A 21,885-nucleotide genomic window follows, 5' to 3' on the forward strand; every position below is an offset into this window, starting at 1 on the left:
TAGAGATTATATAACGTAAGTATGTTATGCTGTTACTTTTACTTTAAAAAGATACGGTGTAAGGGAGATGGTGGCATGACCTTCATTTTACCTGTTGCTTGAAGCCTGGAGTTCTTTTTCTTTCTTTTTTTTTTTTTTTTTTTTCCTGTAAAATACCAGTGCCTGTGAACAGGCCTTTTAAATGAAGGCTCCCTGATGAAGACCTGCTCGCATGTGTGTCAAGAGCAAACAATGGACATAAAAAAAAAATAATATTCCAACAACAAAACCAAATCCCTCCCACCTTTTCCTAATAAAAGAAACAAAGGCTGTTGAACACATGTTGCTGCACACATTAAAGCTAATCGGTGGGAGCATTTAACTTGCATGAGACTGAGTCTTAACTAAAATGCATTGAAGTCCATTAGTCTACCACGATGGGTAATACTTTACAACAGATAAGTGCATTTAAAAGAGAAAGCTAAGTTCATGCCTGGTATTTATAAAATTTTGGTAACCTTGTCCTCTTGCCATTTTTTTCATGACAGTTTTGTGCATGTTCATGCTAAATGCCAAGGAGCAAACAAACATCTCTAGTTATTGCTGAAGAAACATGCCATCAGGAATAAACTTCAAAAAATTCCTGTGCATTTCACTGCACTTGGAGGCATCTGCTTGCTCATTGCGTTTAACCCCAGCAGATACCCAGAAACTGTCAGAAAGTGCTTAGCATATTTTTGTTGTCGTAGTGTCACTGCTTCTGAACTGTAATTGAGCCCGTGCAGCTCTTAGGCTCATTGGGAGTTGCTTCATGCGACTTGACAGATTTAAATTACTCAAAAATAAGACTTACCTACTATCAGTAAGCATAGTCTCTGACTCCTCTTGTTGTATTTTTGCTCCTTTTTGAAGCCTTAGGGGCGCTGAGCACAGCGCATGGGAACTGTCCCATAGTCTTGGGTACACGGAGCTAATCCAGCTCTCCAGGGCTTCTGGGGAGCTCAGGAATATCTTCATTTTTTTTGAAGTTCTCAGTTCTTGGTTGGCCTGACATGTTTCAGTGTAAATGCCATCCTCAGGTAGTTTCAAAGTTATTTAATCCTAAATAGTGACTCATGGCTTTTGGTTGTTTGGCAGAGCAGCAGGGGGAGGGCACCACAGCGCAGAGGCGGCCGTCCCGTGTCAGGGGGTGGGAATGCTTTGCAGGGGGCTCTGCCTAAAGCCTCCCCTCTTATGTTACAAAGCTAATTTGTGCGTCTTCTGCTGTAGATGCACCTCTTCAAGGGATGCACAGCACCCACACAAGACATTTATCAGCAGAGGCAGAGGAGCAGGTGCCCTGCTGCACCCTTCCCCTCGCTCCCTGCCCGCTCACGTTACGTGTGGCTTCTGGAAAGCAGTGGGTAGCTGTAGGCATTGGCGTGCAAGGACGGTTTTTACTGACCTTACCTTGCGTGCAAAATGCCAAACTGCAAATGGATTTTACAGAACCTCTATTCAGGCAAACAGCCTGCCTTTCAAGAAGGGCTGCTCCTGTGGAAATATGTGTTAAACAATATTTCTGACTGATAGCAAAAGGTTCTGCTGAAATGATGTGCTTCTGAAACAATTTTTTGAAGGCTTGCTTATTGCTTTTGCTGTCTAAAATGTAACTGTAACTACAGAGTAGCATGACTTGGGTGACTTATGAGCCTCTTCCATGAATGTAGCTGGATTAATATTGCTGCTTAGCTTAGGAGGGGAATAGTACTCCTGGCGAGCCCCTCTCTCAGGGGGATAGAGAGCGGCTGCGGAGTCATCTGGTGTCAAATTCACGGTGAAGGAAGGCACGGCGGGGTGGGAAGGGATGCACTTACAGCATCTCTGCATGTCTCTGCCAGAACGGAGAGGGCTGTTGGCGACTTCCCCTACCAGTCTGCTCTCGGGCAGAAAACCCAACTGCAGGTATCCAGAGAAACAACAGAGGTTGTGTAAGAGCAGAAGAGGAGATGTTCCACGTGGTGAGGTTAGGAGTGATTGCTTCCACCTGTTTTCAGGGGAAGATAAGTGTGCTGGGGAGTTTCCCGTACCTACCCTCCGAAGCGCTGCTGGGTGACTCAGGGCATCAAATGTGACAAAACAGCTGCAGTGCAGCACCGGGTGGTGGTGTGTAGCACGCCGTGACTGACAGGCTCCTGTGTTTTAGACGCAGAACAGAATGTGCCCTTTCCTTTAATACTAGGAAAAGGGAAGAAATGTGCATCAGAGATGCAGGCTGCAAGAGGGAACTTGGAGGATTCCCAGCTGAATTAATTAAAAGTTTTGCAGCTCGATTGTGTTACCCAGTGCTCCGTCCTGGGACCTGGAGGAGCCAGTGCTGTGTTCCTGGTGAACCAGGCACTAGAGGGGACTTGGTTTTATTTTATTTTTGTCACTAAACGGTTGCAGGTATTGCCTAAACAGAGCTGACTCTGCCCTGGGTTAGCATGGGGAGCTCTTGCTCCTGCACTGTAGAGGTGTTCATGGGCCCTCCAAGCAGCTACAAAGATATCCAGGCATGCGGTTGGGGTATTTTTATTTTTAAAATCTTCCCTTCTTGGCAGCAAACCACTGCCTAGTTTTTGTAGTTCCTAAAGGCCAGGCAGACAAATTCAGCCAACATAAGTAATGACCCCAGCAGTCTGCTTTGCCCTCTGGGTCTGTATCTTTTAGATGAGCCTTGCCAAAGCCGTATCCAAACGAGCTTCCATTTAATTTTTCTCTTGTGGTTAAATAACAGCCCCCTTATCCTGTTTTTTGAAAACTGAGAAATGGTGAAATAGTGAGATCAGATGAATAATATATTTCCAAGATAGCTTTCAGAATTGCACTAACAGCCCATTAACTAGCTAGCACTCTTCCCGAGTCTGATTCAGGGATAGAGAAGCCGATTTAAACGCAGGAGATGAGAATAATGGAAGAGATACCACTTTGGGAACCAGTGCAAGAGAGAGAGGTAAATTTACTTGTGAACTCTGAAAGTCTTCCTAATTTACTGATTGTAAAGTGTCTACTTCTGTTCTGGTGGGTTTTCTGGTGGTGGGTGAAGCAGCCGTGGCTCTCCAACCCGTAACTTTGCTCTTGAGGAAAGATATGTCCTTAAATTAAATTTTTCATCCTAGAAGCTAGACTGTCCTGAAACGCGGTGCTTGTTTTTCAGTGTTGTCACTTAGCACGGTGCTGACTTTTCACTCATCCCAGTCTTTGAAGTGTGCTTATGTACAAACCGCCTCCCTGCCGCTCACTGTAGCCGCTGTAATGGCACTTCTGGCTATTCTCAGAAAAGTGAGAAAGCCATAAATGTCAGAGAAGAAACATTTTGCTACACTATTGAATGCTCTAGAAAAAATAAAAATTAGATTTTGATTTGTCTCTGTAGTGTGTAATCTTAATTTAAAAGTTTTTTCAGACGTTAAGAAATTAGGTAGTGAAAAGACAGCTGAGGACAGAGTGCAGGTAAAAGCTCACAATAGCTGTTTGCTTGCCGAAGAGGATTTTGGAAAAGGAGAGTTTGTAGTTTCTTGAAAATAGAGAATAATCTTGTACAGGAATGAGTCCAGTACCCTGTGTCAGATGTTTTTCCTGACTTGAATTTTATTCTTAAATCTCTCTTGGAGAAACTTTGATAACAGCAGGGAGGTGAACGCTCTCAATGATATTTCATAAGCATCATTTTTTTCCCAATTACTTTAATTTATCTGATGCCTTTTTTAATGCATTGGGTTGTATTTTGCATACAGAGAGATGATTTTCTCATCTCCAGTGAAAACCCATGAACAGATGCAGACTGCAAATTTATTTGCTTGGAAAGAATCACATTTGGGCACTTTTAACTCCGTAAGCTATCCATAGCCTCTCATGGTGACATTTTCCCCTTCTGTTGCCCTAACTGTCTAGCCCAGTACTCTGGAATAATTCTTCAGACCTCAGTCTAAAAATACCATGCTCCAAAAGCCCAAAGCCTTGCACACTTACAACGTTTTTTTGTGTCTTTTTTTTTTTTTTTTTTTTTTTTTTTTTTTTTTTTTTTTTAACCCTGATTTGTTCATACTTGCAGCCTGTATGTTCTTCAGGGAGCCTAACAGCTGCGGGGTTGTTTTTTTGTTTTTCATGTTGTATTTTTTCTTCTTCTCTTCATGTGAAAGGCTTTTAAAAAATCTGAAGTGGGTAAAGCATAGCTTGGGGTTTAAAATAACAGCTAGCTTTGGGCACCTGGAGAATGGCTTGAGACACAAAGGTTTTGAAAAACTGAGGTTTGCCTATCCTGTGGTCATGAGATGCAACTTGCCTCAGTGTGGCCAGTTATCTTTCTACTAAAGGTAGAAAGGTTAAAGTTTGGACATTGTGCACACTTATTAAAAATGAAGCACAGGACTAGCAGGTCTAGACATAAATCTGGGCTCATAGGATTATAATTTGTTGTCTGTTTTTTAACTGATTTCCAAAGCTATATAAAGTGTATAAAACCAGCATCTTTGGAGGCGGGAGGGGACTGGCTTTGCTCATTCTTTAAATATCCTTTCTTCATGCTTGCCATTAGAGGTATGTATCAATACTGAAAGACAAACAAGTGTTGGGAGAAAAGTGCACAGCCCTTGACACCCAAATCAAACACTGACGTGAAATGCTTTTCTGAATTTTGGGGTATATTAGTCTCAAAGCTTGGCATTTACCAGGCTAGGCTCATTATCAGTCATTACCATGGTGTCTGAGCTCCTGTTTTTCCTCTTCAGTGAGCTAATTTACAGGGGGGGGAGAAAATTTGCAAAATGAAGTTTGTCATCATCTTGCTTTTATTTTGAAGATAAGTGTGTATTGCAAGAGAAATGTCCTTGTGCTGTGGTCTGGAGAGGAGAGGCAGAGTTGGTTCGACTTGAGAGTAATTTCCCATTTTAAGACACACAGCAAAATAGCTCTTCCAAAGAACAAGCACGTTTTCTCTAATTTGTCTATGGATAACCTTGGCAGCAATTTAAAACAAATGTCTTCAGTAAATGACCAGCATAACTCTAATATGCCCTCTAAAATCTGACACTCTTCAAGAACCGATGCACTTCCCTTGCAAGTTCATTTGATTAGTCAACTAATTCATAAATAAATTAAGTTTTACTCATAAAACATGCTTTCCTTATACACATTCATAATCAGTAAAGTAGGAAAGCCTCAGCAAAAAAAAAAAGTTAATTTTCCAACAAAACTGCGTGTACAAGTTTAATCCAGTATACATAAATAAAATGAAGTGACCTTTAATAGGGTGACTTTTGGTTTTGTAAGGGTTTTTTTTTTTCAGCCCATGTTCCATGCTACACCAAATTACGTATGATAGGGCTTGAGGAATGGTGGTGGAGATTGAAAATCCAGTAGGAAGAAATCTGGAGGAAAGAATAATAAGAGACTTCAGCATAATTTTACTACCTAGATTCTATCACAAATACACATACAAGAAGCAAAGTAATCAATCTAACAGTGAAACTAATGGAGGGGTGAAGTGATTGAAGAAGTTAAACCCTCATGTATCTGGACAGTGACTGGGTTTTGGATACATGTTCTTCTGTTTGAAAATCACCCCGGTTAGCTACTGCTCCCTGGAGGAGAGGTATCTCTGCTGTTCCTTTTCCCCAGGGACAGTCGTTACGTTATCCGTGTGATTGCTGAGAGTGAGGGGCTTGGCCCTTAACCTCTTGGGCCAAGGGTGTAGAAATTGGAGGTGAGTGATGTTAGGGTCTGGAAAACTGTGTTAATGTCCTTTTACCCTGCTAGAAGCAGCTGTGTATTTCCTCTCTTCCTTCTTCCTTTGGAAACAGCATTTGGTAGGGCAGGGGAATTCCCTTAAAGCTGTCAGGAAATGTAAGCATGGCTGAGCATGGGTGCTGTTGGTGTGATGGCGTCAGAGGTAGGTAGAAAGCACTGGAGTCCTGGACTGCTTTCTTATCCAGATATTTGAGTCTTTGGATTTTGAACAGCGTTTTAAAATAGCTTTTTGGGTACAATATTTATAGATGTGGCATAAATGTTTTAATTCTTAATATATTAAAAACCTTGATGCAATACTGGATTTTCATCATCTTACTCATTAGCAATATTGGACTATTAGTCATGTAGTGCCATCAAGGAGTTGCCTGAAGTCTGTGTAGAGCTCATTCCTCTTAGTATTTTGTCACCTTCGTCAAGAGCATAATGTATTTATAATTCCCATTAAATTTGCCACAAGCAGGTGGCTGAATCACCAAAAACTGGTTTAAACAGCTAACGATAGGTATCAAGCTGGAAACCTTCGGTAATATGATAACACAGTATCCTGAGCGATAAGCAAAGCGAGATAGGAAAGATTTCCAGTTTCATAAACACAGAGGCTTTTTCGGATAAAGATACTTATCCGGGTAGTGTCCAGATAGCACTATTAGAAATGGTTTGATTTTACAGAAAAACATCTGTGTTGCTAAGAGGCATCCGAGGTGAGGATTTGCTATTGCTTAGGATCAGATCCGCGCTACATACCAGTGGTGTGATTTCTGTCATGGTAGCTCAGATCAGCTTGTGTAACTAATGTGTTTTGTGCTTATAACAACATTTTATCACTTTAGCTTGTTTGTTTGAGGAAGGAATAGCTCCCGTGCCAATCGTTACATCTGCTGCTCCAGCTGCAGCTCCGAGGGGCACGGTGCCCACGTCGTACACTGGTTCTCCTTTACCAGCTCTGCTCTCTAGGTCAGGTCAGTAGAAAAGATAATCTACCAGGATGGGAATAAAGATATTACTGTACAGTTAGCACATTCCTACTGTGTGTTTTATGCTGCAGATACACACCTCTTTGCACACCTCTTCCACCCTCTTTGATTGCAAATGGGAATTGCAAGAGAGGGAGAAGCGCTCTCCCTTCTGTGCTAGCTGCTCTGTTAATGGAGCCCAGTTCAGTTTGTCATGATGCAAAACCACTTTATTTCCAGAACTACATGAAAAAGTGCCTTTTTCTGTGCAGCTTTGGCAACATGTGAGATTGACTGTTGGAGAAAGATGTTTTCTTGTGGTATGGAAGATGCTCACCAGTGTTGAACAGGGCTTTCACAGGACAGCACTGGATAGCTGGTGAGGCAGTTGTAGACAGCTCATCTGGGTTGAGAGCCAAACGGGATGCTTTCTTCATTAACTAGATCTTTATACACCCAGACACAGCTTACAGTATGTAAGTTTTGAGATTTTATCTCAAGAGCAAGGTTGCTGTGAAAATATAACGTGGATGCTTCCAAATTATGGAGAGCAGAAAGTTCACAGCACAACCATTGCTCGTTGTTCACAACCCCCATTCCGCATTGCCTGTGAACTGTTGAATGAAAAAGGAAAACAGTTTGCTTGCCAGTTTTGTTCCGTCTAGGTTAAATTTCCCAACCATGTGTTTATAACAAAACTTGATATTGAAATTGCTATCGTCTTCTGCGCGAGAGTAATCATGAGTTTGCAGCACTCTAGAAATAGCCCTTATCTCAGTTTTAGTCCATCGTTCCCCACGGTGCTTTACGTCTGGAGTTTTTCTGTGCATGTGGCTTGTTTTATTTAAAGCCTTTACTATTTTAAGTTAATACACTAGGATACTGGTGCCCACAACAATCTCTTGCAAGGCACCTGCTACGGAGCTGCAGCCACTTGCAACTACTTAAGTCATATAAAATCACGGAGCACTTGACAGCATGACTCCTGGTGACTTGCTCCAAGTCCCTGCGGACCTGGACGGACGTCCTCGCTGCCATCCCTCCGCACACACCAGCAGTGGAGCTGCTCTGCCTAATTCCTAATTGGCCGTGCCTCTGCAAAACTGGGGCACTCGCAGAGCTGTAGGCAGAGGGCAAGCTCAATCACACAGTACCTTGTAGGGCTGGGCGTTAGAATGCTTGCATTTCTCTTGAATCATCCTGAATATTGTGGTACATAAACAAATTAATAAATATAGGGACTTGCTGAATAATAAAAGCCTTTATTTCCAAGATAGGTGGAAATTGCATAATTTACACATCTCTTCTGGAAGTATACAGTTGCCACATTTGCCAGAACAGTTGTTCCTGCAGTTAAATGAATTTCTGGGCTCTGACCATCCTGCATTGCACTGTTTTCTTAACATGGGGGAGGAAAAAAATTTCAGCTACAGCACATGTAATCTGTGAGCATCTGATATACTTTTCTGTGGCAGGTCCTCAAGAGGAAAGTATCTGATGGCTGCTTGTCTTTTTTTTTTTTTTAATCATCTAAAGTGGGCAATTTTAGCTTGTAAAAGCAGGAATTTGGATTCCCAGAGAAACTGTAGTTAAAAAAAAAAAATAAAAAAATTTTGAAGTTTAATCAGAAATTAAAAAGTGAAAGGACACTTTTTGAAAGCTTTGTTTCCACATTACTGAAATTCCTGAATCACCTGTGCATAAAGGAACATGGCTTTTGTGTTATTTTTGCTTGGGGTTTGTGGGCATCGCTTGCGACAGGATACTGGTTGATGTGAAATGTTTTTTCCATAGGAAGACTCTGAAAACTCTGCAATGGTATTTTTTCAACTGTGGCTTCAAAGCAAGAGTAGTCAGACTCTTAAATTCAATTAGTGTCTCCTGCATAGCCATATATAACCCTTATTTATAACGGTGCCGTGTGGCTGGGGCAGGCTCTGCCAATTTGAAGTAAATTATGGAACAGCAAACACTACAGAGCCTTCTGGGGGCTACGCTTGCTGGCTGGTTGCATGCAGCACCCACTTCAGAGCGCGTGGTGCGTTTGGCTTGCTGAAGAAGTTGTGCTGAAAATACGACCTGTAAGCAAGGAGAAGCTCGGTGCTGCTGCTTTGAAGTCAGTCCACATGCACAAAGCAAAAATTGTAATGCAAGTTTTCAGTATCAGCCTTCAAAATCCTTGGGGGGGGGGAAAAAAAAAAAAAGAAGAGTTAATGTGTTAGGTTATGGTTCCTTTTTTCTCTTGCGCTTTTTGTCTTTTATTGAAAAAACATTTTGTTAAGACTTTAATAAACAGTCCTGTATAAAGTAACCCCTCTCCCTAAGCTAGGATGTCCAGTGCAGAGGCAGTTTAACTGCTGCAAAGCTGCAGCTGTATTTCTTCAAAATTTCCAAGAGTGTAATTGAGAAGGTTGGCGATGATCCCAAGCTCGTGGAGGTGAGGCTGCTGGAGTCTTTGTGTTGCTGGAAGACACAGCTCCTTAACTGGCATCAGAACAGACTTTAAGGTAAAAAAATAAATAACTAAAAGAACTTCAGGTGAAAAAGGTGAAACCTTCCTAATGTCAGAGGAGGCAATTGTCTAGAACAGCCGGCACCACACACGTGGGCGGGCAAATTGTTGCTAATGGAGGAAAAAATTGCTGTAAAAATACCAGGACTCTTCGCGATTAAAAATAGAAAATTCTGCAGAAAACTAACTAGAATTGAAGATGGGATCTCTGTGACAGATGGCGTGATTTTTCTCTATTTTTTAATTTTGGAAACATATCTTGTTGCTAATGACTTCTGGCTGACCCTTTGCACGGGCCTGCCGCTGGGAGGAATTGGTTGACCAGTGCTGCCTCCAAAGGCGTCCCTTGTCTCGCAGTGCTCCCGTGTCATCGCTAATAACAATCACATCTGAGTTCCAAAAGCAGATCAGTTCATCCAGCTTGGGGTTTCACTCGGCATGATTCCTTAACATAGTTTGTAGCAAGGAGCGGCGCTGACGTGGCTGTGCCCGTGTGCATCCTGCTGCTGCCCAGCGCCTTTGTCCTTGGGCTGGGCTGAAGCTCATCCATCCAAACTGCAGCTGTGTGGGGTCTGTCCGGCCCTTTAGGGTATGTGAGGCAGTCTCTGGGAGGTGGCTGTGTACTCCACTGTTAGAGGCTTCATACTGCATCAAAAAGAGGCTCTTAATTTGGTCTGTCTGTGCTGCAAGAGGTATCTGAGCTGCCTCGCTCTCACTTCTCCAGCCTGTCCTCATCTCCCTATGTATTTTTAACTTCTTTCAAGAAATTGGTCATTATGGCTGATTACATTATTTGCAATTTTTTTTTTTTTTGTCTCCTTTGATGCCTGTGCCAGCAGTGCTTATGTAAAGGGGCTTGATGATATTGAATGGTAAGAATGAACAAATGCAGCGGGAATTCAATTGCTATTTTGCTCTCAAGCACAAGTGTTCTTTCTAAATCAAATCTGACCACTTACTATGTCAGTCAGCTACGTTGTTGGCGAGATGGAAAAACTATTTCATTTCCATTTGATTTAAAGGGAACTTCTGTTTGCTTGAGGTGCTCTGTTTTATTTGAAAGAAATATATGTGATCTCCAGGTGCTCTGCATGCTTTAGAACAAATTTAGTCACATTTGATCTTCATCTGGGCTGCAAAACTCTATGTATTATGTGCACGTGCCAGATAACTGGCTGGGAGTTCCTTATCCTTTCCTCTGACAGGGAGTTTGAAGCTGTTTGTCAAACATCACACAGGAGTTATTGATGAACTGTGCTTTTGGATACTCTTAAAATTCAATTTCTTAATCGTAGAGCCACCCGCTGCAGCTGGTACGTGCCCTTTCAGGATTCAAGCCATAGAGCACCTGATAGTTAACGACGATTTAAAAGATGTAATTGTAATGTCATTTGCGACTTGATTAATAATTTGAAATAGCATTTAATGTTTGAATTTTAAGAGGTTTGAGTTCTTTCAACAGATTGAGAGCGTCTGCCCCTGGGTGCAGTAAGCGCTGCATTGCTGTGGACGTAGGGCTCGGTCCATTGCGCTCTGAAGTCATCCCCACGTCCCCGCCTTTGGTCTGGTGTTCAGCAAATGGTTTGCTGGGACGTTTGCGTGCTAATCTGGCAGGGAAGCTAATCTGCCAGAGCGAATAGCTTTCTCTTGGACTAGCATGCTGAAATGAAGTGTTGAGATTTGGAGGCACAGAAGTAGGATGGGATATGGCAGCCAGCAACTGGATTGTTTTAAACTGCCAAAGAAGCTCAGTCACAGAAGCACACACACTTCTTTCATGAAGGTTGGCAGTCCCAGTCGGGCAGTTTCTAAAGAAGAATTGCCATCAGTGAGGTATTCAGGAGAAAAATGACTGTACAAAAATGACTGTGCAAAAAAGCAAAATTTCATAGTACCATGGCGGGGACACTCAATTACCAACTTCTTTGCCTCTCTGTATTCAGACAGAGCGAGGATTCTCTGTGCTTGATTCATCACACTTGGCTTGAGAGAGAGCACAACATCTCCAGATAGCGGAGAGGCTGATTTTGTAGTGCCTCAATGTAGCTTTTATTCAGCCCCTAGTCAATAGGGCTTTGTGTTCTTCTCACTTCTAGAAACTGTAACTGCTGCCGGGGAGGCAGAAATGACGTGAAAATATGGACCATAAAAAGTATTGGCAAACTGGTATTTCTCCAAAATATGACCTGTGCTTAAAACAACAACAAAATCTTTATTTGACTTTTAAATCATGGCATCTTATTGTCTCTTTATTTTTGAGCCTCTAAACAAAAGCTTAATATACTGCAGCTCGCTGTGAACTGGGGATTTAAGATACAGCAAATCTAGAAGACAAAACCCCTCTGTTCAAAATAAAATCCCTTCCTGACGAGTTGTTACTGTTTGCTTGTCGGTGGTCATGCCCTGCAGAGGGGAGCAGGGTGTGGGGCTGCAGCAAACGTGCCAACGGAGGAGAGGCAAAAGAGCCTTTGGTGAGCTGGGCGCTAGCTGCACAACCTTGCAATGAGCTCAAGACTTGCAGCAGCTTCACCTAGAGATATGGAGGTCTTTTCTCTGCAGGCTGGTGGAAAAGAAAGTTGGGAAGTAAAGCACTGATATCTGAAAGCTGGCCGAGTTCCGCGTGCCGCGTGTTGATGCTGCATAGTCTTTCTCTCAACTTCAGTTTGTTTTCATCCAAATATATGCCACTGCATCTGTTTACTGAGCCGTTCAGCGCTGGAAACCTACCTCTCGTCTTGACAGCTGACAGTTTTACAGCCTCTGTAACTTGATTTGGCTCTGGGGGGAGGAGGATGCTGCGTGCCTCACGATGGGAACTTGCCGTGGTCCCAAAATTAATAACGGAATTGATGAAAGAGTGTGCAGGCATGTTGGCATGTGGTTGGTGGGACAGTAATGTATTCCGTGTGGGAACATCTGCTGTAAAGGGAACAACTTGGGGAGGGGGAAAGCATACGCTGTAGCTGCCGATACTACTTCAAAGCAACTTGAATACGAACGCACAGGATGGTTTAATTAGAGGGAGGATGGAATTTTCCCAGGTTATGGAGAGAAGGACGTGGAGAAATCTGGTTCACTGGTGCTGGCGAGCATCTGCTGGTTTACAGTGGGGCTTCTACAACACATTTACTGTTTTTTTTTTTGCAGGTTGCTCTGTCTCTGAAAGGACAGTACTCAGTGTTCATCTCAGTTCACTTCGTACTATTTTTACAGCTCTGTCTTCAAATGGCTCAGAATAACATGCTTGTCATTCACCTGTCAGCCACGAAACGTAACTTAGTTCAGACTTCCTTCCCCTGAGAGTAGCTCCAATATGAGGAACATCTCCAATTACCAAAAAAGTCTGTGCTGTCCCCATCCTGTGTACTCTTAAAAGGCAGTTGATAACAAAAGGTCCTCTGTTTCAAGATGCCCTACTTAGGGATGCTGCTGTGCAGCAGGTCAAGGTTTTGGAGTAAAGCTGTAGCATCACGAGATGCTATTCTGATTTTAGGGGATTGTGGATGGCTCTTCAAATCACCTGTACCAGCACGTGCCTTTGTTTGAAGCACAGCACAAATGGAGGGCTGGAGGAACACCTCTCTGATTCTGCAGCCTTTGACTAAATAAGAAGTGCATCAAGTAGTTTAAAGCAGTGTGTTCAAACACCGGTATCCTGTAGCTGACGTGCACCATTCTGCTGATGCTGCACAAAGCCTGAGCTTTGCAGCACCTTGGCACCGCTTGCACACGTGAATTGCTTGGTGTGCCTATCTGCAGGGTTCATGCGCAGCAGGGTGTAGAAATCTTTTAAGAAAAATTGAGTTTCCATATAGTTACAAGCATCAGATTTAATCCCGAGGTGCATTGGAGCAGGATTTTTTTTTTAATTGTGTGATTGCTGCTGTCTCGCTCCTGAATTGGAGTGGGCATTTTCACTGTGACTTCAAGTGCTGCCAGTGACGCTCTTGTCTGTTTTACTGGTGAGAATTTTGCTGAAATGGTGGTAACACAAATCTCTGTCTTCTTTGTATGGCTATGGTTTTATGACCTGATGTTTTATGGCTCGAGACAGAACAAATGTCATTAGCGATTTCAAAATTTGTTAAAACCAAATCAATGTGGACACTTTGCATTTTAGTGGTCACTGTTGGGGGGGGGTAAAAAGTTTCCTATAGAGGAAAAGAACAATCAGTTCTAACTGTTCTGTTTTCTTTTCCCCTGACACAGGTTGCTAACCTGGCCTGCTCCATCTCGAATAACGAAGAAGGTGTGAAGTTGGTCCGCATGTCAGCCAGCCAGCTCGAGGCCCTGTGTCCCCAGGTAACAAAGAGCACGCGGCTCGCCCAGGTTGTTTGGGCGAGTGGGCCTGCGCCGTACACAGTGCTGGCCTTTGGTGTACCTTTACGGACCTGTCTGCCTGCAGAACTTGGTGTTTTCCTTAACGCGGGTAGTAAATCAAATGCATCAAAACTTAGAAATCTAGAACTACTTGACAGAAAGTCATTAGTGATGAGAATGAATCTTTGGCTCTTCTTCACATAATAACTGTAACTTCCTTGTGCCTGAGTATTCTGGTAACCTCCGAGACAGCAACCCAGTGAAGCTTCAGTGATTTACTCTGCACGTTCATGCTGTGGGAAGATGTGTTGTGAAGACACTACCTCTGCTCTGATATATGCTATAAGATGAATTGCTTTTTTTTTTTTTCCTGAGTAGATTGTAAATATGTCAAAAAAACCTTCCTGATAGACTAGGATCAGAGGAAGCTGGCTATGCATGAAGAGTTTGAACCTGGCTGAGACTATCCTTTAATTAATAACTTCTTAATGGCACGAAGGAAATTAGGTTTATATAAGAACTAGGCTATCCTCTTTCATTTTGATACTACTGATGTTTTAAATGTCAACAACTAGATACTTGAATGAACCCCTGAAGACTGCGGAGTGCTGTCAGTTCTTGCGATTATGTCTTTAAAAGCATCAGGAAGTTCAGGTCTAAAACACACAAATTAGCTGCTGTTGGTAACTGGATGCTAATGGAAAATACGTACTCAGAAGTTGTCAAATGTCATTTAATGAAAATAAGGTTCATCATCTCAGAATTATTTGGAGTTTATTCAAGTTCTCCCATAGATATATATATTTGAAATCAGTCTAAAGGAAGTGAGATGTGTGCACCTACCTATAGGTAGGTGCACATAGGAGGAGGACTAGTTTAATTTTTCCTATTACTTTCTACTATCAGTGTTATTAAATAGGTATTAAATAGGTGAAGATCAGCACCTAAACATAAAACATTAAATACTATCCAGGAGACCTTTTGTTGTCCTGGGGTGGACTTGTGTGGTTTGCACTCCTGGATCAGACCCTGGGACCGGTGCATCAGCTGTGCTGTTACCGTCCTCCCACATCCAGGGCAGGTGGTATATATGGCTTGTTAAAAGTAAAGGTCCCAATTTTTAGAGCTGGAAGAAAGCATGTATAAGAAATAGATTTTTAAAAGTCAAAGTCATCATACTTGGTATGAGGGCTTGCACTTTCCTAAAGAAGCTAACCAGGCTAGACATAAATTTTTTTTATCTATCTCCAAGAATATGGGAGTATAATGCATGTTCCTCTAAATGAATGCTGGTGCTTTTGAAAATAAGCATCTTAAAGTTAGGATTTCTTTGAATCTAAATGCCTCTGGGACATATTCAAGTTGGGTAGTGGTCTGTCACCTTTATAAAATTACCGTCGTAATCAAGTCAACATGAAATAATCAACTACAGTCAGTAGTCACAAAGACTGAAGTGCAGTTGTTAACCTTTGTTTTCAGGGATTGTGCTAGCACATGTAGGATGTGTTGGAAGCTTTGATTATCTATAAACGGGTGAGGAGGGTTAGAACTGATGGGTTTGGGCTTATGTAAGGTCCATGGCTGAGTTTCCAAGCCTTCAGTTCTACTGCTCCACAGTGCAGTCTGCCTTGATTTTAGGGTAGTCACCAAGAGATCAGTAAATGACACTATAGATGTTCCTAGTACTTGAAAGAACGCTTTTATGTTACATTATGTGTTCTCCAATAGATAGTTTAATGCTCTAGGAGTATTTAAACGTGTTGTGAATCCTGAGATAATTAGGGACACTTGTTTAAACTGTTTTACAAATGGCATCTGTGTTTTCTCCTAACAGTACAGGAGTTAGTGCAATGCCAGCGTGAGCGATACAGCACACTTGTCCTCACTGAGTGTTGCTGATCACCCCCAAACTCTGATCATTCTGTATAATCTCTAAATGCTTCTAGTTACACAGCTTAGTGAGGTGCTTTTTTTAAAGGCAATTATATGCTTATTTAGCAGTTTATTTCTGACAAGAAGCACAGCTTGTTCTTGGATCTCTCTAGGTGACAAACATGTGAATTAGGCATAAAATACAAATTTACTCCAATATTATCTACATTTTTTTTTTTGCTTAGATGGTATTTTTCCAGAAAGATGCTGCATTCAGAATGAGTCAAGTCAATCAGTAATTACAATACACTCTGAAACTCAAGCGAATATATCAATATCACATGGACGTACGACGTATGAAATTTAATTCAGGGCATTGCTCTGGTGGAAAGGATGAAACTGAAATTTAATGCGCTTGATTAAGTTCCCAGGTAACCTCTTAAATAGCTTAGCAGTGTAGAGGCCATTCTGGGAGTAGGGAACTCCTGGTTAAAGAATGATTTCTGCAGAAATCAATCTGTAGAGTTAATTATAAAAGCTGTATCTCGGGCAGAGCAGTTAGTCAGTCCCTTGCCGTAACTAGCCTTCCAGAGCTGGCAGCAGGAGTAAGGAATGTGCAACACTTCAAACTGTTTCTTTAGGCAAAGCTTGGAAGTTTTGTTGGTACAGACGAGAATTCATTCATTGCCCCTGTCACCTAAGGGCTCAGACGTTCTCAGATTTGAAATTTAATTCTTTGAGCAAAAAAGTGCAGAAAATGGTCTGAAAAGTCACTGCACCGGCAAGCAGTTAAATTGGGATCGTGTGGCTTGCTGCAAATCGTTGTTTCCTCCAGAAAAGCCGTGTGAGTAACATCATCCTTGCTGTTTGCGAGTCCCCAGCCAATTAGCAGGGAATCAAATGCAAAGTTGGAGGCTAAATATAGCATTTAGAGCCTCCTCTGATGGCCCGGGAAGGGCTGTTAGGACGAGCTGCGTGCTCTGCAGTAGCCCGCTGGGTCGCTTCTGCCAGGCTGGGCGTGCAGGGGAGAAATCACGCAGCGCTCGGGGGGCACTGGTGCTGCTCTGTGAAGCTTTGGCTTGGAAGCCAGCCCGAGTTCTGTTTGTGAAGGCATGTGTTGCTGAAAATCTGCTTGTGGAAGTGAAAGGACTTTTTTCCAGCATCCCCCAGGGTTTACCTGCCTTCCTGCATCCGTGTGCCTTGCTAGGTGTGTCTGCGGTGTGTCAGGAGGAAGGAACAAAAGTCCTCGATCATTACAGCTAAGCATTTTGTTTTTTAAACATTTAAGATGTTTTCGTAGTGGAAATGGAAAAGTACTGCTGCGAAATACTTGGAATAGTTGCCTGTGCTTCCATTTGCCTAGCAGAGTGCTGGGGGAAGTTTTCTTTGCCTTCTTGCTAAACACAGAGCTTGCCAATGGTAAATTAGTGAAAGATTTTGTTTATCTCAACTCAAAAACCTGGATCCTTGCTTGCAACTTTGGCTTCTGAGTTCTGTTTCCAAGAAGTACTTGCTTTGGGAGCCTGCGAAAGCTGTTTTGTAACAGCGTTTTGAATTAAAGATGTCTGAGAAGAGAGCTTAACCATAGCAGTCTTTCTGATCATACAAGCTGTAGGTGTTTAGAAAGCAACAGTGAAAATGCCCCAGTATAGCTCTTGAAGGGAAAGGATTGCTCCATCCTTTTGATGTGACAGTCTGCTGTCACTTGCAGCTGCTTCTACCAGCTATTTGTTGACTTTCGCATTCTTTAAAGCCTCTGTAAAGTTCATCTGTCGACTCCTAGCCAAATTGTAGGCGACCGGGAGTTTCAGAAAATAATTATGGAATAGAGCTTCTGTCGGTTGGGTGCTTGCTTCTTCCAGAACAGGCTGGGTCCTGGCACCCCTGGGACCAACATCCCCTGGGTGGCAGCCTGCAGGAGCAGGGTGGACCCACAGCTCCCTGGCACGGGCACTTGGGACCTGCTCTCCCAGCTGCAGGGCACCAAGGGTGGCTCTGAGCACCACAGGCTGCCTCACCAGGGCACCAGGCACCGTCTCCACCTCTGCTTTCTGTGCTCGCTCCATGCCTGCTGTAGCACAGGCAGCAGTTGGTGCAGCTCGCCCACCCTGCACACTCAGTGAGTGGCACCGATTAAGCAGGCTTCCGATGATTCTTGCATTAAATTACATTTTTTATTAAAAAAAATAATAAAAAAAAATAAATTGGCTCTTTTCATATTAATGTCTTGTTTTAATGACTGCTGTTCCACATCCATACATTCCAATTTGGAAAAGCTTGAAAAGCAATTTGCTGCGTATAGATTTCTGATGAGGCAGATGGTTACATATGCTGATCACACCTACTGCCACAGACAAACAAAATGCAAAAGCATATGAGGAGTCCCGTGTAGAGGCTCCAAAGTGCATGAAAACTTCTGTTGAAAAGTTAACGTTTAGGTGCAGATCTGTGCCGTGCAGGCTCCCTGTGAAGAACCACCACAGGACAGGGGTGGCCATCCAAGGAATAATAGTAGAAGCTTGAGCAGTTACTGATTCTCTGCATGTACATTAAAAGAATCAATGATAGGAGAAAGGGATTCAGTTCTGAGGTAAGAGGCATGTCAGTGGGTAAGGACTGTGTCTCTTCATCACTGGCACGGTGTAATGTGGGGAGTGCTGTAGCAGAACATCTTCCAGAAAAAACATCGTGCCCTGAAACTCCCAAAGCTTCATTGCTTCAAGTCAGTGAAACACAGAACAAAGCAGCACAAAGGGACACCAAGACAAATGCCTCCAACATTCTTGCAGCTTCAGCAGTGGCTGGTATTATAATGCGAGCCTTCAGCTACAAAAGAAAATGCTTTTCTTTATACAGGAAACTGATAGGATAATTATGCATGCACAGGATATAAATAGAAAATCACTTTGACAGCAGCAGAAGCTAGACTGGAAAAGGTCATGTTATTCCAGTAAAAGCCTGTCAGTGACCAACAGCAGCAAGCATCCTCTGCGTAGACACCTAAAGTAACCACAGGAAGGGAAAGTGGTCAGAGAACCTCTCATATACAGGAGCGCAGAACTGGAAGTCAGGAGCAAACTTTTCCCTTTGGTGCCTCAGCATCCAGGCACTTGCTGGTCGCTGCCATTAAAGCTGGCGAAAGTGCAAAACAATCTGCTGTGTGTTTTGCTTCCAGGCATCTCAGCTCATCAGTCTCTGCAGAGTGCTTTTTGCTGTATGGAGGTACAGAGAGGGTTAGCGCACACGGACATGCGAATGCGAGCCCGGGGTTGGATGTAAGTGGAAGTGACTGAAATGTCCTGCTCACAGCCCGTGTTCCTTCTCGGAGCAAAATGCAACTAGGAGCAGAGGGGGGACAGGAGGAGGGTGGATGCTGGAGGTAACTTTGGGACTTAGGGTGTGGAAAATCAAGTTATGAGCAGCTTTTTACAAGCTGTCAGTAAGCTAACAGAAAAATACCGGTGTTAGCATCCACCTGAGCTGGGCTCGGCTGCTGTGGCAGCTTTGGAGGTACAGGGCACGAACTGGTTCGGTGCCGAACTGAAGGCTGGGCTCCCTCTGCTTCTGTTCCCCCTTCCTCGTTTTATCAGTTTTTTTTGTTGGGTTGCTTCGGGGTTGGTTTGGTTTTGTTTCTACAAATGTAAAATACCCTAAATTGGAAGGCCATGTAGCTACTTTTCCACCTCATTACCCAAATGGCCACAAGAAAGTTGATGCACCAAGATCTTTATTTAAAAACAAAACAAATAAAAAAAAATCCCAAATATTTGAACTGAGCAGAGCAGGTGTTCAGTGAGCAGGGGGGAGGTGGCTGGGTGCTTCTTGCTGTGGGACAGCAACACCCTAAAGCCAGTGCAGAAGGAACAGTGCCCTGTAAAGATCAAAAGTCCCTATAAAAATACTGAGGCAACAGTGAAATGAGTGCCTGCAGCCACCGACCCAGGGAGCTACATGGCTTCTGGGTGTTGTGTGCACCGAGACGACATTAAGGGGCAAGAGGTGAGGATTGCAAGGCAAAATAAATAGGCAATAATTTCCTTCTGCCAGGTGAGGTTTCCTCCTCTGGCTGTGCCAGCCCAGTGTTCAGAAGGGTTCTCTAGGAAAGCACAGCGTGCAAGAGCTTCCTTCAGGCCTTCCTGTCACTCTTCCAGATGGGGGGCCGAAAGGTTTTGTCTTCGATCTTTAGTTTCAGCGAGGAGGAAGGCGGCAGGTTCTTCCCAGGAGGATGTGAGGTGCAGATTGAGCCATCAGCTGCGAGGTTTTTGGATCCCCAGCCTCGCAGATCTCAGGGCAGGAGCTGCCAAGCCCTGGCTGTGCTGGAGGCAGAGGAAAGGCGCTCCAAGCAACTGGCTGGAACCACGCTACCGAGCGCTGGGCTGACTTGAACATTGCAATTGCTACATGAAACAAAGCACCGATAAAAATAGTGTGCTTTCTTGCCATGCTTCATTTCCTTCTGGATAGTCTCAAAATGTCCCTGTTTGATTCTTTGCTTTGTACAACTTCAGTGAGTCATTGTGATCACAGTGCTCTGGCAGAATTTTGAGGAGCTCTGAGATACAGAATATGTCCCTGCAATTGCCAAATGTTTTACATGGAAACAGCCACATTTCAGGTAGTCTTGCCATGTTCTTCCTATTTTTGGACTATATATATCCTTCCTGTAAGTTATTCATATCTTAAATTAATTCTTACAATTAAATGCTCAGTGCTTCATGTTTTTGGAGGAGCAATAGTGTACTTTAGTCAATCCTTTAACCCTTACCTCCAAAGCGTTCATTTTTAGATAATAAAGGAATTACAGTGCTGACCACCCACCATACCCACAGACTAGGTATAATCCGGTATTTCTGTCCTTTTGCCATGCCTTCCTAAGCATCTGTTGGCAAATCAGTCACTGGATACCAGCCATGATGCAAGAGCATATTTACCTGAATAGATATTTTTTAGGATTTTATCAGTAATCCCTGGGATATTTCACCCAAATAGATGTGAGCGATGTCCAGGATAGCTTGTCTGTGTAAATCTTAAGCTTTGCATATTTGACAGAGTGAAGGTTGTGATCATCCTTGCTAAAACTGAACATTTTGACCGCTTTGCAGATGGAGATAAGATGCTAGATGTGTAGAAATGGATTCAGGACCGTGAGATGGAATACGTGCTATAAAAAGGGCTCTTGGGCTGCATCAGCCGTCCTGAGTTTCCTCCTGAGCACGCATGGGAGCACACCTACAAAACCCACAAACCTTTGTGGGTTTGTGAGAACTGAGCTGTATTTTGTATTTAGCTCTGCAGAGATACTCAGTAGCCTTTGATGTCCCCACCAGCGCATTGCCCTTGTCTCTAGCACTGCTGGCTGCTTTCTAAGCACAGGAGGGGTCCGTGGGCAAGGCAGGTCTTGCCTGCTGGTTTTGCTGGGCAGATTTTTTAAGGCGCATTTGAGTTGACCATCATTTTTTGCTGGTGTCACGTACAAAATGAGAATCTTATTCCAGCTGGATAAGCGGCCTGCCTGGAGGACAGCGGTGCAGCTTGTGCCTCCTGCATTTGGGTTTGGGGTGATGCCTTATTTGAGCGTTTTGGGTGCTTGCTGAGCCCTCTCTCTCTGACAGCTCTCGTGTTAGATATGAGGAGTTGCTTAATGTGGGCATCTGGGGCTGGACAGGGGCTGTTGACAAAGATTAATTGTTCAGACAGCTGCTGCTGCCCAGACATACAGCACACAGGTACATAGGCAATATGTTCCTTCAGCATGAGGGCTGACCTGTCTCAGTGCCTAAAGTGTGTTTGCTGGTCCGATATTAGCCAAGGTAGCTACAGGAGAGGAGGATAAAACGTCCCGAGCCCTGGTATCACCATCTCTGTCTCTGTAGCAGTGGTTACTAGCTGCGGAACAGCGCAGAGCAGACTGCTGGAACACTGCCTGTCTCACCCTTTTTGTTTGCATAATGCCTCTTATTTGTATTCATCTTCATAAAATTTGGATATCTCGATTTTCATTGATAGATAGTGCATTACAGAAATAAGTCTGGAGCAAGAAATGGCATTGGCTAGACTGAAGAAACAGGAGCTTTGAGCAGAGAGTGGGCTTCCCTTTCTAAAAACTCCATTTCTGATTGATTTTAGAGTTCTGAACTTCATTTCTGTGGGTGTCACAAGGCTTCTTTCAGAGCCTGCAGGACCTGGGAGCCACAGACCCCATGGGCAGTGTGAGGCTGGTCGGAGCAGCCAGCACCCCAGCAGGCAGCAGCTCTCCTGGAAGGGGACTCCTGGTTCCCACAGCTGCTTACCCTCAGAGTGAGAATTCATGGTTTAATTTGGGGAAAGGGGAAGCAGCAGCAGACCCACGCGTTGCTTGGTCAGCACAGGGACGGTGTCGTTATTGCCAGGATTTCAAGGTGTGTTTCAGCCCCGCAGGTCTCCCTCAGGTGTGACCCCAGCTCCCAGCCTGTCTGGAGGCAGGCTGGCAGCTCGCAG

The 21,885-nt window shown here is 43.6% G+C and overlaps 1 protein-coding gene across 1 annotated transcript in view; it reads left to right on the forward strand.

The window, feature by feature from the left end:
- Window positions 1-21,885, forward strand: part of CTNNA1 (catenin alpha 1) — a 112,056-nt gene that overhangs the window by 66,605 nt on the left and 23,566 nt on the right. Inside the window, exon 10 of the mRNA XM_032196655.1 lies at window positions 13,426-13,518. Within this exon, the coding sequence (XP_032052546.1) occupies window positions 13,426-13,518 (93 nt within the window). The remainder of the gene's footprint in view (window positions 1-13,425; window positions 13,519-21,885) is intronic.

Source organism: Aythya fuligula, chromosome 14, assembly GCF_009819795.1.
Source record: "Aythya fuligula isolate bAytFul2 chromosome 14, bAytFul2.pri, whole genome shotgun sequence".
In the NCBI taxonomy this organism is placed as follows: domain Eukaryota; kingdom Metazoa; phylum Chordata; class Aves; order Anseriformes; family Anatidae; genus Aythya; species Aythya fuligula.